Genomic DNA, 16,027 nt, shown 5'->3' with positions numbered 1-16,027 from the left:
CCAACAAAACAGGACAAGACTGTGCTCCGGACATCTCACTAGGATCTACTGCTATAACTTGAGAGTCTAGGTCCTGGCGGATACATGAGATCTTATTCTGGAAGTGATCGGCAAACTGGTTACAGCGGGCCTCCGATGATTCCACCGTGTCCGGAGGGTTTGAATGGAGAAGCCCCCGGACAACTCGAAAGAGCTCCGCTGGGCGGCAAAGAGACAGATTACACAGATACCATATAACAACACAGGAATTTAACTCTTTATTCTCAAACAAAAGATTACGTGAGGCTGTTTTCCAACATTGCAAGTATTTAGACCATTTAACTTTACTAAACTCACGAGTGGCCCCATGGTATTGGAGGTTTAAAACTGACCACAATTGCTCTTCTTACCTGACACAGCCCCTCCCTATTAGCTTTAGACATGCATTTACAGCATTACGCTTTTTCACTCTGCCTAATACTGATAGAGAAGGCCGGATGTCTGGTATTCCAAGGGATCAAAGAAAATGTATTTGTGGCTCTAACGGGGAGGAGGATCTTCCACACATATTGTTCCATTGCTCAATTTATCAGAATCTTAGAACTAAGCTCTTAAAGACGTGGTTAGACAACAACGGGCTGTTTACCGAAGCTGATAACATATTTTTATTAATGTCTGATTCAAATCCAGTGGTAACTCATAGAGTATCCCTGTTTGTGACAGCTGCCCAGAAACTACGAGTTAAATTTATCTCAGAACGTTATATGAAATAGAAGCTCTTTTATTGAACAGTTGTTGTTCTATTATGTTTTAAAATGTATTAGTATTTGTTTTAAATTGTATAATTAAATTTTGTTGTATACCATCTATCTTGTGATGGCCTAAGGCCCTGCAATCTGCAATAAACATAAACAAATTAAAAAAAAAGATTAGACTCATTAACTGGCAGCACATCAGTTACATGACCTGATTGAACAGAATGGCCAGTCAGATTAACAATCTAGGGCACTGCTAGAGTGTCTGTACCGCCTAAGAGGAATCACAAAAGTAGGGAGTTTAGGTCAAGAATCACAGATTATGGTTAGTCAGCCATCATCTTGTCGGTTTTAACTTGTACTTGAGCCCTGTTCAACTCCAACCATACAAGCCCTGTTTACATCTTGGCACATTGGTTATACCAGTATGCAGCTCAGTCCCCCAGTTCCACCACACCTCCAAGCCTTCTTTGCCTGCATATATTGGACATAACATGTGCATGTGAAGGGCCTACTGCAAGGTGGGAAGGATTGGCTCAGTTGGCTGTGGTGGCAGGGGCTTGATCCCACTTCATCACAGTGGCTCAGGTGCCCCACGAAACTGTGTGTGAGGGGAAGGCTGCTTTCACACTGCACTTTATTCTGTTAGTCTGATGATTTCTTACCTGGTAACTTGTGCATTATATTGGATCTTTCACATGACGTACATTCTGGAATTCTAGTGGAATATAGTGCAAGTTTAACACTAATTTTTGTGACAAATAATGCCAGAAATAATCTGTTTGCAAGCCTGGGAACCCAGAAAATTGCAGGAGTTTTTCACTAGCTGCAGCCACTCACATGACAGGCATCCCAACATGCAGGGCATTTCCACCCTTTAGGTGCATGTGTGTGTGGGTTCTTTTGCCTGATGAAAATTGTATCGGTATTCTGACGTAGGCGCAGGTAGCAGCAGCATTTCCCACACACCCCTCTGTGTCTATATAGCTAAAAAAAAAAAGGAAGAGGGGTTGCATGGCGACCGGATGAGGTCTTAGACTTCCTACATAGTGGGAAACTACACTGTGCATGTGTATAATGGGTGAGGGACAAAAACAAGACTTTGATTGTCAATAGAAGAGTGAAGCAATTTGAGCCACAGTTTGTCTCTAGGGATTGAATCAAAAGCTGACTTCAGTTCGATAAATGCTGTGAACAAACCATTTCCAAAAGAGGACATATATTTTTCGGCCAAATGGTTTAAGACTATACAGTGGTCAATGGTAGATCGACCCTTTCTAAAGCCTGCCTGTTCATTTCCCAAAATATTTTCGTCCTCTATCCAAGCGGCAAGTCTCAAGTTCAGATAACTAGCATATAGCTTACCCACTATTGACAATAGACTGATAGGTCGGTAGTTTGATGGATCTTCCCTTCCACTCTTTCTTGGGCCACCCGCAGAAAACACACAGTGCAGGTAGTCCAGAGTACTACCAAGGTAGTTTTTTGGGGTTTTTTTATACAAAGGGGGCCCAATATATTCCAGCAGCCATCCAGGTATTTAAGGCTAAACTCTTGCCTCAGTTACTGTATCGTGTTCCAATTTGGATCCAGGGATTTAATCCAGCTGTGGAAAGTGTCCTTTCAAAATTCCTGAGATCTCTATTTGGAATGCCAAGGTGTGTCACAGCCGCAGGCTTACGTCTCAAGGCCGGCCTTGTTTCTATTGAATGTGCTGCATGGTCCTTTGCTTTTAGATATTGGCTTAAGATTGTCTTCAGCGACCCTTCTTTAGGCTATTTAAACCTTCTTTTGAAAGACATTTTCACCAGTTCTTGGTCTAAATTTTTTATTGTTAAACTGCATTCATTAGGTTTTTCTTTTGATTTTATCCTTACACAAAATTTCAGGACTGCTAAATTCATTTTAGACCAACAAATTAGGGATATCGACTTTCAACTTTCGGTATCAAATGCTTGCAAAATGTGCTCCCCTATCCATCTTGGTCTGAATTTCCTGTTCCCCAAACACCCTAACTATTTGGAGAATCTGTCTATTCCTAAGTATCAGCATGTATTCTCCAGAGCCAGGTTTAATTGTCTCCCTTCTGCTCTCTTGGACACCGGCTGTGTCCTTGTGGTGACGGAGTTGAAACATTGACTCACGTCTTTTTTGTATGTAATTTTTATAGGGAGGATTGCGATAGACTACTCGGCCCAGTTATGAGGAACTTTCCTGGCAGGCCATTGGTCTGGTTTTTAAAATACTTCTTAGCTGATTTCAATAGGTCTATAACAGAGTCAGTGGCTAAGTTCCTCTTCTCTGCCCAAAGGAGTCATAAGAGGATTCTTCTCTTTTAACTGCTATTTCTTTTATATTGTCCTTTTATATTCCTGTATCTTAACTATTCTGATGGTTTACTGACTATTTTATTTGATTGAGTCTGTGACCATATATTAGTAAACAAACCACTTGACTTTGATTGCAGCCGTGTGAAAGATAGTTGTGCAAAATGCGGGTATATCGGCTGAAAAAGCTGCTGTTCCTTAACGCAACAGGTACTGCAGTGTGAAAGGGATTTTAGAAATCGGGACAAAAGTGCTACCATTTTGATCTGTTAAACTGTTTGATATGATATGAGGAGGGCATTAAACGGGGGAGAATCCACCTTTCTTGTCCTCCTGGATCTCTCGGCGGCTTTTGATACCATCGACCACGGTATCTTGTTGGATCGCCTGGAAGGATTGGGAATAGGAGGCACTGTTTTGCAGTGGTTCCGTTCCTTTCTCTCTGACAGGCATCAACAGGTAGCATTGGGAGATGAGGTTTCAGACCCTTGGCCCCTCACATGCGGAGTGCCACAGGGTTCTATCCTCTCTCCCATGCTATTTAACATCTATGTAAAGCCGCTGGGAGCTATCATCAGGAGTTTTGGGCTGCGATGTCATCAATATGCAGATGACACGCAGCTCTATCTCTCCTTTAAATCTTCACCAGAGATGGCTGTGGAGACCTTGTCCAAGTGCCTGGAATCCGTGAGTGGATGGATGGGAAGGAACAGACTGAAGCTCAATCCTGATAAGACCGAGGTGCTACTTGTGGGTGACAGGGGGAGGTTGGGTGCTGTTGACCTACAGTTTAATGGGGTGAGTTTACCCCTGAAAGATCAGGTCCGCAGCCTCGGGGTGGTTCTTGATTCCAAGCTGTCCATGGAGGCTCAGATTTCGGCAGTGAGCCGGGCAGCTTGGTACCAATTACATCTCATACGGAGGCTGCAACCCTACCTCCCTATTCATCAGCTCCCACTGGTGGTACACGCCCTGGTCACCTCTCGATTAGACTACTGCAATGCGCTCTACGTGGGGTTACCCTTGAAAACGGTCTGGAAACTACAACTGGTGCAGAATGCGGCGGCTCGGTTGCTTACAAACAGCCACCGCCGTGATCACATCACGCCAGTGTTGTTCGATCTACACTGGCTTCCAGTTGTTTTCCGGGCCCAATTCAAGGTGTTGGTATTAACCTTTAAATCCCTATACGGTCTCGGCCCAGTTTATCTGAAGGAGCGCCTCCAGTACCACAAATTAAGCCGCCCAACCAGATCAGCCACACAGGGCCTTCTCTCAGTCCCACCAACGAAAACAGCTAGGTTGGTAGGGACTAGAGAGAGGGCATTTTCAGTGGCGGCCCCCACTCTCTGGAACTCCCTCCCATTCGATCTTCGCCATGCCCCTTCCCTGGATATATTTCGCCGGGCATTAAAAACTTGGCTTTTTGGACAGACCTTCAGGAATTCTGGGGAGGGCTAACTTTTTTGGGATATTTTATTATCTATTGATCGCCCTAACTGATTTCATGCTGCTGTGATTAATGATCGTTCTGATTTTATTGTATTTTATCTGTATTGTATTGTAATTTACTGGATTTTAGTTTGTACGTCGCCTAGAGTGGCTTCGGCCAGATAGGCGACACAAAAATTAAATTTATTATTATTTATTATTAAACTAACACAGTAAGCCCCATGTCTGACAGCAGCCAGAGAGTGAGATGGAAAGGAACCTGTTTGAGATGAGACACTGTTGGTCAAGGGTAGCTAATGTGGCACCCTCTAGATGTTGTTGGACTCCAGATCCCATTAGACCCAACCACCATGACCTGATCCCATGGTCAGAGATGATGGGAATTGTAGTACAGCAATATCTGAAGGGCACCAGGTTCCCCATCCCTACATTAGGTAGGTGGGTAAGTAGCTAAGAACTGAGATTTTAGTTTTAATAGTTATTCAAGAGATAGCTAAGAATTGGGATTTTATTTTTATTCTATTTATTTAAAATACTTAAGTGCCATAAGTAAACTTAACTTAGTACCATGACATAACTTCTAAGAGGCAGTGATGGCCACCAACTTGGATGGCTTTAAAAGAGCATTGGACAAAGAGCATTTTCCTTCAAAAAATGGAAGTCTTGTCCAAATGAAGAAAATAAAAAAGAACACAAACTCTGGCAAAAGAAATGCAAGAAGACAATAAGGGATGCTAAAAAAGAATTTGAGGAGCACATTGCTAAGAACATAAAAACCAACAACAAAAAATTCTATAAATACATTCAAAGCAGGAGACCATCTAGGGAGACAATTGGACCCTTGGATGATAAGGGAGTCAAAGGTGTACTAAAGAACAATAAGGAGATTGCAGAGAAGCTAAATGAATTCTTTGCATCTGTCTTCACAGTGGAAGATATAGGGCAGATCCCTGAACCTGAACTAACATTTGCAGGAAACGATTCTGAGGAACTGAGACAAATAGTGGTAACGAGAGAGGAAGTTCTAAGCTTAATGGACAATATAAAAACTGAGAAATCACCGGGCCCGGATGGCATCCACCCGAGAGTTCTCAAAGAACTCAAATGTGAAATTGCTGATCTGCTAACTAAAATATGTAACTTGTCCCTTGGGTCCTCCTCCGTGCCTGAGGACTGGAAAGTGGCAAATGTAACGCCAATCTTCAAAAAGGGATCCAGAGGGGATCCTGGAAATTACAGGCCAGTTAGCTTAACTTCTGTCCCTGGAAAACTGGTAGAAAGTATTATTAAAGCTAGATTAACTAAGCACATAGAAGAACAAGCCTTGCTGAAGCAGAGCCAGCATGGCTTCTGCAAGGGAAAGTCCTGTCTCAGTAACCTATTAGAATTCTTTGAGAGTGTCAACAAGCATATAGATAGAGGTGATCCAGTGGACATAGTGTACTTAGACTTTCAAAAAGCGTTTGACAAGGTACCTCACCAAAGGCTTCTGAGGAAGCTTAGCAGTCATGGAATAAGAGGAGAGGTCCTCTTGTGGATAAGAAATTGGTTAAGAAGCAGAAAGCAGTGAGTAGGAATAAACGGACAGTTCTCCCAATGGAGGGCTGTAGAAAGTGGAGTCCCTCAGGGATCGGTATTGGGACCTGTACTTTTCAACTTGTTCATTAATGACCTAGAATTAGGAGTGAGCAGTGAAGTGGCCAAGTTTGCTGATGACACTAAATTGTTCAGGGTTGTTAAAACAAAAAGGGACTGCGAAGAGCTCCAAAAAGACCTCTCCAAACTGAGTGAATGGGCGGAAAAATGGCAAATGCAATTCAATATAAACAAGTGTAAAATTATGCATATTGGAGCAAAAAATCTGAATTTCACATATACGCTCATGGGGTCTGAACTGGCAGTGACCGACCAGGAGAGAGACCTCGGGGTTGTAGTGGACAGCACGATGAAAATGTCGACCCAGTGTGCGGCAGCTGTGAAAAAGGCAAATTCCATGCTAGGGATAATTAGGAAAGGTATTGAAAATAAAACAGCCGATATCATAATGCCATTGTATAAATCTATGGTGCGGCCGCATTTGGAATACTGTGTACAGTTCTGGTCGCCTCATCTCAAAAAGGATATTATAGAGTTGGAAAAAGTTCAGAAGAGGGCAACCAGAATGATCAAGGGGATGGAGCGACTCCCTTAGGAGGAAAGGTTGCAGCATTTGGGGCTTTTTAGTTTAGAGAAAAGGCGGGTCAGAGGAGACATGATAGAAGTGTATAAAATTATGCATGGCATTGAGAAAGTGGATAGAGAAAAGTTCTTCTCCCTCTCTCATAATACTAGAACTCGTGGACATTCAAAGAAGCTGAATGTTGGAAGATTCAGGACAGACAAAAGGAAGTACTTCTTTACTCAGCACATAGTTAAACTATGGAATTTGCTTCCACAAGATGCAGTAATGGTCACCAGCTTGGATGGCTTTAAAAGAAGATTAGACAAATTCATGGAGGACAGGGCTATCAATGGCTACTAGCCGTGATGGCTGTGCTCTGCCACCCTAGTCAGAGGCAGCATGCTTCTGAAAACCAGTTGCCGGAAGCCTCAGGAGGGGAGAGTGTTCTTGCACTCGGGTCCTGCTTGTGGGCTTCCCCCAGGCACCTGGTTGGCCACTGTGAGAACAGGATGCTGGACTAGATGGGCCACTGGCCTGATCCAGCAGGCTCTTCTTATGTTCTTATGTTCTTATGACAAATTCATGGAGGATAAGGCTATCAGTGACTACTGACCCTGATAGCTATGTTCTACCTCCACTGTCAGAGATGGTATGCTTCTGAATACCAGTGGCTGGAAACTGCAGGAGGGGGGAGTGCTCTTGCGCTCAGGTCCTGCTTGTGGACTTCCCTTTGGGGCATCTGGTTGACCACTGTGAGAACAGGAAGCTGGACTAGATGGGCCACTGGTCTGATTCAGTAGGCTCTTCTTATGTTCTTAACTATTTAAGGAGCCCCCACAACAAGTGGTAAGCCAAGAACAAACCTTGGTTATAACTCATGGTTTGTCTGGAGCAAGACAAACCATGGACCTGAGTTCAGACATAGCACTAAGCCAATCCATGGCTTAGCCCTGGGTTGTACAGCAGCAGGTCCAGGGAGAAGCAAAGTGGGTGTGATTTTTGTTCCGTCCACCCACACGCTCACTCATTCACTCTTAGCCATGGTTTGGCTTACCATTATGTGAGAACCAGGTCAATATGTCACAGTATTCAGATTAGAAGGGCTTTTATTCACCATTACATGATACTCAACAATAACTATTTTTGGCAACAGTGCAAGGTAATATAATTTTGCATTGATGTCTTTCTTTCCTGTAAGTCAATTTCGCAGCATGGCGTAAATCTCCACTGCTGAGTTAACCCGCTGCAGGTTTTTTTGTTTTTCCTCTCCAGGTGCTTTAAAATAAATCATTTTTTAAGCAAATATTAAAAATGATCACCACAGCAGTAGGAAGCCTACAAGCCAGAATAGAAAGGAAAATGGGGTAGGGGGGATCATTTTCTTTTGTGATGAAGACATAATTCCATTAACGACAGGAAGGCTGCTTTAAAGGGCAGGTTGATGTCAAAATAACGCATGGGGATAGCAGCAGGGGAGAGGGTTGCCAAGAGATTGTATAGCGGCAGCAGATGTCAGGAACTGAGAGAGTGCAATGGCAACTGAGCATTTCAGCAAAGTTGCTTAGAATTCTTAGCAGGTTGCCATCTGAGCCATTTTAGAGAGGAGCAGAAAAGTGGCCTCTTGAGTTCTAAAAATGAACGTAAGCTATTCCTGCCATATGGGAGGCTGTTGATTAAGTCATGGTCCTGGGGTTGGAAGAAGTCTTAAGAAGCTGTCTTTTGTGACCAAGTAGGGATGAGCAGAATGACTTGGCTCCAAACCATTGCTCCCCCAACTTTTGCCCCCACGGAGCACTTGAAAGAGGCTGAGGGTCTTGTGGAGCACTTCAGTGATCTTTCAGCCAGTGGTAGCAATTGCAGTGCGCTGTGCTAGATGCCGTATGGTTTTTCATTGTATTTCTACTGAGTCTTTTGTTTATCTTGTATTGTAATACAGTAGGGCCCCACTCATACGGCAGGTTAGGTTCCAGACCCCCACCGAAAAGCGGATCAGCTGTAGCACGGGTCTGGAATCTAACCCGCTGATCGTGCCGGAGGAGGAGAAGATCAGCTGGAGCGAGTGCAGGAGTCTGATTGCACCAGAGGAGGAGGAGGAGATCAGCTGTAGCACTCTACAGCTGATCTTCTCCTCGGTTGAGATTAGCTGGAGCGCGGGGAGCTCCAGCTGATTGCCCCGCTGGTGCCATATTAGCAGAACGCCAAAAAGCAGGGCGCCGAGAAGCAGGGTCCTACTGTACTATAAAATATGAGAAATAAAAGAAGCAATGAAAAGACAATAATCAAGATGAATATTCATCTACAAGTTCACATTCAAGTTCAAGTATTCAAATATTCAAGTATTATTCAAATATTCAAGTTCAAGGTTCTAGTTTTGGTGTACAAAGCCCTATACAGCTTGGGATCAGGATACCTGAAAGACCGTCTTACCCCTTATATACCCAGTCGATCACTGTGCTCTGCAGGTGAGGGCCTCCTGCAGATACCATCTTATCAGGAGATCTGTTCTGCACAACATAGGAAATGGACCTTTAGCGTGGCGGCACCTACCCTGTGGAATTCCCTTCCCTTAAATGTTAGGCAGGCACCATCTCTATTATCTTTTCAGTGCCTTTTGAAGACTTTCCTCTTTCAGGAAGCCATTTAAGTTGAGACCTATCCCATTCTGCGTCTGTGTTGGAATTGCTTTTTAATATGCTTTTTAAAAAATCTTTTCTTTTTTAAACAATATGTTTTTTAATCCTTTTTTAAAGATATCTTTAAAGCTTTTAAAAAATGTTTTTAAAGTTCTTTTGTTTTAATATATTTTAAGGTCCGTTTTTTGCCACCCTGGGCTCCTGCTGGAAGGGCAGGATATAAATTAAATAAATAAATAAATAAAATTTTAATGTGGACATGGCGTGGACCACTTGAATGAAGCTCACAGACCAGCAGTGGTCCATGGACCACAGTTTAGGAAACCCTGCTCTACACCAAAATGTTTGGGTGACAGTAGAGTAGAATGACCAACATGGGGAGGGGGCGTCCCATTCTTCCCACCTCTGCGCCAAGTTTTCAATTAGAGGAGAAATTGCTGCTGCCTTGTCTTCCTCCACTGTATCAGAAATTATGGAGTCATGTGCGTGCTTTCCAGAGTCATGGCCTAACCACCTTTTCTCTTTTGTCTTTAGCCTGTTCTGCACATGCAGTGACAGAATGAACTGGTAGAGTCCTGAGGTAGTAGAGTGGACTGTACCACTTCAAAGCTGTAGAGGGATACAATTTTTAAATGCTTTGCCTTTTTTTTTAAAGAAATCCTCCATGAAGATAGAAAAGTAGCACATCAATGAGAGAGGTTTTACCCCTGCTTTCTCCCTGACATGCTAGTTTGCTACTTGCAGGAAGATTTTTTTTAAAAAACAGGAGTATTCCAAAATGCGACCATCAACCTCACTTTCTGAAGTGGTGCGGTGTATTCAGTGACACACACACCCATTCTCCTTCATGTGTACATCAGACCTTACTGGAAGCTTAATTCAATTCATTAACTTCAGTAAGTAAGGTTGCCCCTACAGTAGGCTGCTACTGGTTAGGTTTGTCACTCTCGCAGCCTAAAACACAGAAAGGTAGCAAGCAGAACTTTTTCTCTACCACTTATTTCTCTGTTTGTGGCATAGGAGCATGTTAGTAAACAACAAAACCAAATAGAATGGTCTTATTAAGAGTAGAGTTGGCAGGAATTTGGTAAATGTTGGTTGATTCTTTTTAGAATGGGGATCCTGTTGCCCTCTAGATATTGTTGAGCTACAACTCTCAACGTTTTGACCATTGACCATCCTGTCTACAGCTGAATGGTGTTAGGGCAAGGACCATGGCTCAGCTGTAGAGCACATCCTTTGCATGGACAAGGTCCCAGGTTCAAGTCCTAGCATCTCTCAGTAGGGCTCTCATCAATTTACCCCCCTCAGTTGTCTGTATTTTATTTTATTTTATTAACCGCTCTTTCCATTAGGAAACTACTGAAAGACTGTTGTGACCCTGGTCAGTTCTTTGCGATGACTAAAGAGAACTCTCCCGTGGGGAAGAATCTCTGGTATGATGGCGAATTTCTATACTACTTCACCATCGACAACAAAACCTTCTCCCTTTTCCCAAAGGTTAGTAACCATCTTCTGTGTTTTGTTTACTTATTTATTTATCAGATTTATATCCCACCCTTCTTCCCAAAGGAACGATCTTGCTTGGATAAATCACCCTCTTTCATAGGGTGCTATTGTAAGTCCTAGATGGTGGCTTCCTTGCTAACTCCTCCTCTCCCCTCACCAACCCACCCACCCTACCTAGGGGAAAATATATATCATAGAATGAATTCACACTACCATTCAAAGCTTAGCTCAAGAGGGCTTTAACAGACTGAAGCATAAATGCTCATCACATTGTGGCCTCCTGGAAGCTGGGACAACACAGGGACAGGCGGGTCATGGTCGGGATACCATGGGTGCACCAGCAGAGCCAATTTGGCATTCTCACAGGTACACCTGCCCCCCCCCGGCACCCTGCCCCTACTGGTACCTACCCGGTAAGCAGCCGTGTCATTGCTCCTAGGAGGCCAGTGATGCTCCAGCCAGCCACTCCGGATTCATTGTAAACGCTTTCTACATATATTGGGCTATATCTAGGGATGAAGGAGAAATTCTGTTCAATTTGCATTTAAAGCTGAATTTGTCAAATTTTGCACTTTCAGAAAACAACATGAGAAAGGAAAAAAACAGCCATCTGTCGAAATTCGCACTTGTCTGACTTTTGCAATGCAGTTGTCCAACCAAATAATGTTTTGAAAAATGCATATATTTTGGGGAAACGTGTATAAAAAAGGAACATGTTAGAGAAATAACCCGCAAAACTGCATTGTATTAGGAGAAAGTGCAGGAAAATGTGTACATTCGACAAAACTGCATACAAAAATGTGTTTAGTAGGACAAATTCTTGCTAAGACGCTGGAGAATTTTCATGAGGATTTTTTTTTTTAATTGCAACATGGTGCAGAAATGCGCAGAACCGAATTTAAGACTGGAAAAATGTGAAGCTAAGAGAATCAAATTCCATTCCTAGCTGTATCCAGTGTTTTCTGTGCTAGCGCAAGGGCTCTTCTGCTAGCAGACAGTTGAATTTTAATGTTGTGCAGTAGAGGAATCCAACACAACAGCTGTGCTAGCAGAAACTCACTGTGCAACAGATTGCACAATGTATTGTGCAACAAAGTTGCTAGTGACCTGCTGAGGCATTCTCTTGCACAACAGTGTTCCCCTCGTGCAAAAAATTTTCGCCAGCGAAACAAGTATACTGCTAAGTGACTATAACTCAGCACTTACATTGGATGCCGCCATCATCGTCCTAATCAGTATTAGCACACGGATGCATATGTCCATTAGCCTAGCTAGGACCAACTCCCATTCGGGTCCTCCCTTCCCAGAGCTGCCACCATCATTGGGCATTCCAGCTGGCTGCGTCAGTGGGAGAGCAGAGATGATTCATTTCAGCTACTCACATACCACTTTTCAGGGGAACCTCACATAGCAATTTACACAGAAATACTTTTTTACAAAATAGCAGATGCCGCCCTGCTCAAACCAGTCGAAGTCAGATGTGGACACGAAGGTGTGCTGAATAGGTTTAATGGAAAATTTCAGTTCAGAGTGCTTCATGAATCAGCTACAGGTTACACAGGATTCAGCATCTTTACCAGGTATAACTAGGCACAAGTACACTGCACTAAGATGTTGTCGCAGCAGTTGAACACGCCCCCTTCCCAGCCTTAAGCAAGGATGGGCAGGCTCCCTACTTGTGTGAGAGAAGTGTCATGGTTGAGAGCATGTGCACATGAGTGCTCCTCCTCAGGGGGATGGGGATACCCTTTGAGCCTGCCTGTGAGTCTGAGGCAAGGGTGGCTGGACCACTTCAGCAAGGTCCTCCTCCTTATGTTATGTTATGTTTTATTTCTTTGGCTAAAAAGGCCCTCAAGGCAGCTACAAAAAATAAACACAAATATAAAATACACATCAAATTTTATCTATCTATCTATCTATCTATCTATCTATCTATCTATCTATCTATCTATCTATCTATCTATCTATCTATCTATCTATCTATCTATCTATCTATCTATCTATCTATCTATCTATCTATCTATCTATCTATCTATCTATCTATTTCCTGCCCTTCCTCCCAGCAGGAGCCCAGGGCGGCAAATAAAAGCACTAAAAACACTTTAAAACATCATTAAAAACGGACTTTAAAATGCATTAAAACAAAACATCTTAAAAACATTTTATGAAGATATGAAGAATAATGAAGACAGGAGGTATCCAAAATATGTCCCACAACTCTGAGGCAGGACATAGGTGTTGATCTGTTACAAGTGTATCCCTCACACTTTTCCTCCAAGGTGTTTAGGGTGGTGGGTTGTTTTTTTTTAATCTTCACACACACTTCAAAATATACATCCTGTGGTACAGTGATGGCGTGATGAGTGAGAAAGGGGGGTGAAGGGAAAGTGAAGAGGCAACTTCCTGATCAGGCAGCACTTCATCAGTGGTAATTGGACCTGTCACTGTCAGCAGCATGGGAGCCTTCAGGCTCAACCGCGTCTGAATGCATGTCAGCAGGGCCTTCCCCCAAGTCCAAATCTGTCTCCTCATCATCATCACTCCAGGATCTTTCCATGGGGATTATGACAGATACAAGCTACATGGGGTAGGGAATCTGTTTTAAAACTAGGTCTCTGTTCCCCTCAGGACAAGATGGTTTTTGAGTAGTCTTGTGGGGATGGTTTAGGGAAGGAGTGGCCACTGAAGCAGGAATACCAGGATCTAGATGGTGGGCAGCATTCCAGGAGAGGTCACCTCTTTTGGCCTGGCTGGAGCCAACTGCCATTTGTCTTCATGCCTGCCTTCTGTAACTGCCTCTGTCAGCAGATAACTCACCTGGCTACATCTGGGGATGAGGCAAGCCACTGGCTCAGCAAGGACTCCCATTGGTCTCCTTAGTGACCCCATTTCATTTAACACAGGTTCATAGCCACTTTATGTGGTTCTCCTCAGAGTCCTGGGATCTGTAGTTTGTTGAGGGTGCTGAGAGTTGTTAGGAGATCCTCTTCCCCTCACAGAGCTATAATTCCCAGCATTCTCTGGGAAGAGGGAATTGGAGTCTCCTCACAACTCTCGGCATCTTTCACAAACTACGTTCCTAGACATGACTGTTTAAAGTGGTATGATACTGCTTTAAATGTATAGTCCAGATGTGGCCTACTTCTGGAATTGCCTACATCACCCGTCCATGGCTGGAACCAATTGCCATTCTGCTCTTCCCATTCCCAAACAGTCTCATGTCATGGCCATGGGGCCTGCATTTGCTTATTTTCTTCTTTCCTCTCTGTCCCTTTTGTATTGTGTCAATTGAATTGGAATTTGTTATTGCAAACCTTGAGCTGCCTTGAGCACCTTAGCAGGAAGTGCAGTACGTAGGTCAACCTAACCGTCCTTAAGATCCTCACTCGAGACCCTTCTCTTGAGTGCCTCCCCTGCAGCCAAGTACATTATACAAAGGAGAGGGCCTTCTCTGTGGTGGGGCCATGACTTTGGAATGCCCTCCCTAAAGAAATTTGAGTGGTGCTGGCACTGCAATCTACAGTGGAAGTTTGTTTTAAGGTGTGGCTCGGGAGCAAAGGATGCGCGTGCACTATAGGGGTTCTGCGTTACAATGAAAAGGTTAAAGTCAGAAATATTCAGCTCGGGGAAGATGGTGATATCCATGGTATATCCGAAACTGTAGTACAGTGAGAAGCGTTATACTGAGCTTGCCATTGTATTCGGCAACAGATTAAAACTTTTTGTTGTTTATTTATTTATTATACTTGTATACCGCCCCGTAGCTGAAGCTCTCTGGGCGGTTTACAGTAACTAAAAACAAATACAATTTAAAATACATCTTTTAAAAAACAATTTAAAACACAATTTAAAAACTTAAAACAATATAAAACACATGCTAAAATGCCTGGGAGAAGAGGAAAGTCTTGACCTGGTGCCGAAACGATAACAGTGTTGGCGCCAGGCGCACCTCGTCAACTAGATCATTCCATAATTTGGGGGCCACCACTGAGGCAGTGTTTCCTTTATAAAAAATGAGGTGCCAGTACTTATACCTCGATAAAAGTGTTTTGGGTGCAGCACAAAACTGTTGCAAACTAAGCACTGACTTTAGGGGGAAGGGTTGTGGTTCAGTGGTAGAGCATCTGCATAGCATGCACAAGGTCTCAGGTTCAATCCCCGGCATCTGTAGTTAGGGCTTGGAATGACCCCAGTCTGAAATCCTAGAGAGCTGCTGCCAGTCAGTGTAGAGAGTACTGAACTAGATGGACCAATAGATCTGATCCAGTATAAGAGAGGTCCCTATGTTCCTTTATTTATTTGCCCAGGTATTGTAAATAGTCATGTTAATTAAAGTGTTTTATCATTTTGGAATCTTACTGGAAAATGGAAATGGACTACCTTCAAGTCGATCCGACACTGTCAATAGGGTTTTCATGGTAAGCGGTATTCAGAGGGGGTTTACCATTGCCTTCCTCTGAGGCTGAGAGGCAGTGACTGGCCCAAGGTCACCCACTGTGCTTCATGGCTGTCCCCACCTTCCCTGTAACCTTTCTGTGACCCCTATCTACTGTTTCAGACCATTTCAAATTTTCATCCCAACAGAAATTAATGAAAAATGCATCATTTCAGTCTTTTCATCCCAGAAGAAACTAATGAAAATTTCCTTCATCTGAGTTCCTGCTCATTTTCATCACTACAATGAATGAAGTTAATGTGACTAATTCATTGTGCATTTTCCTTGTTTTCCATACCAGCCTGCCTGTGTATTAAGATCTTTAGAGGGCCTTCTTCAAACTCTTCTTTAGCAGACATATGTTACTTATTCCCAAAGAAGAAGGCCTTTTCTGTGGTGGTGCCCTCCAGACATTGTGGACTATAACTCCTGTCATCCCTGATCATTGGCCATGCTGGCTGGAGCTGATGGGAATTGTAGTCCAAAACATCAGGCATTAGCTATCCCTGCCCTAAAGAGGTACTTGCAATACTTTCCGCATGAGGTTAAGACTTTTATATTTGCCCAGACATATTAGATCATATGTTTAATTAGAATTCCTATATTATTCTCTTCCTTTTTTATTTTTCGTCTGCCTCTGTTGGGTTTTTATGTCTATTTATTGGCTTCTGTGTTGTATTCATATGGTGTGCAAATGGTTTTATTCACACTTTTGTATACTGCACTGCAAGCTGTTAAGAAATATTTTAAATTGATAAAACAAAATAATAAGGCTT

The 16,027-nt window shown here is 43.1% G+C and overlaps 1 protein-coding gene across 1 annotated transcript in view; it reads left to right on the top strand.

The window, feature by feature from the left end:
* Positions 1–16,027, top strand: part of ST8SIA1 (ST8 alpha-N-acetyl-neuraminide alpha-2,8-sialyltransferase 1) — a 143,922-nt gene that overhangs the window by 38,303 nt on the left and 89,592 nt on the right. The window contains exon 2 of the mRNA XM_061638386.1: positions 10,663–10,807. Coding sequence (XP_061494370.1) covers positions 10,663–10,807 — 145 coding nt within the window. The remainder of the gene's footprint in view (positions 1–10,662; positions 10,808–16,027) is intronic.

This window comes from Rhineura floridana, chromosome 8, assembly GCF_030035675.1.
Source record: "Rhineura floridana isolate rRhiFlo1 chromosome 8, rRhiFlo1.hap2, whole genome shotgun sequence".
Classification (NCBI taxonomy): domain Eukaryota; kingdom Metazoa; phylum Chordata; class Lepidosauria; order Squamata; family Rhineuridae; genus Rhineura; species Rhineura floridana.
This window is presented reverse-complemented; position numbering and strand designations above follow the sequence as displayed.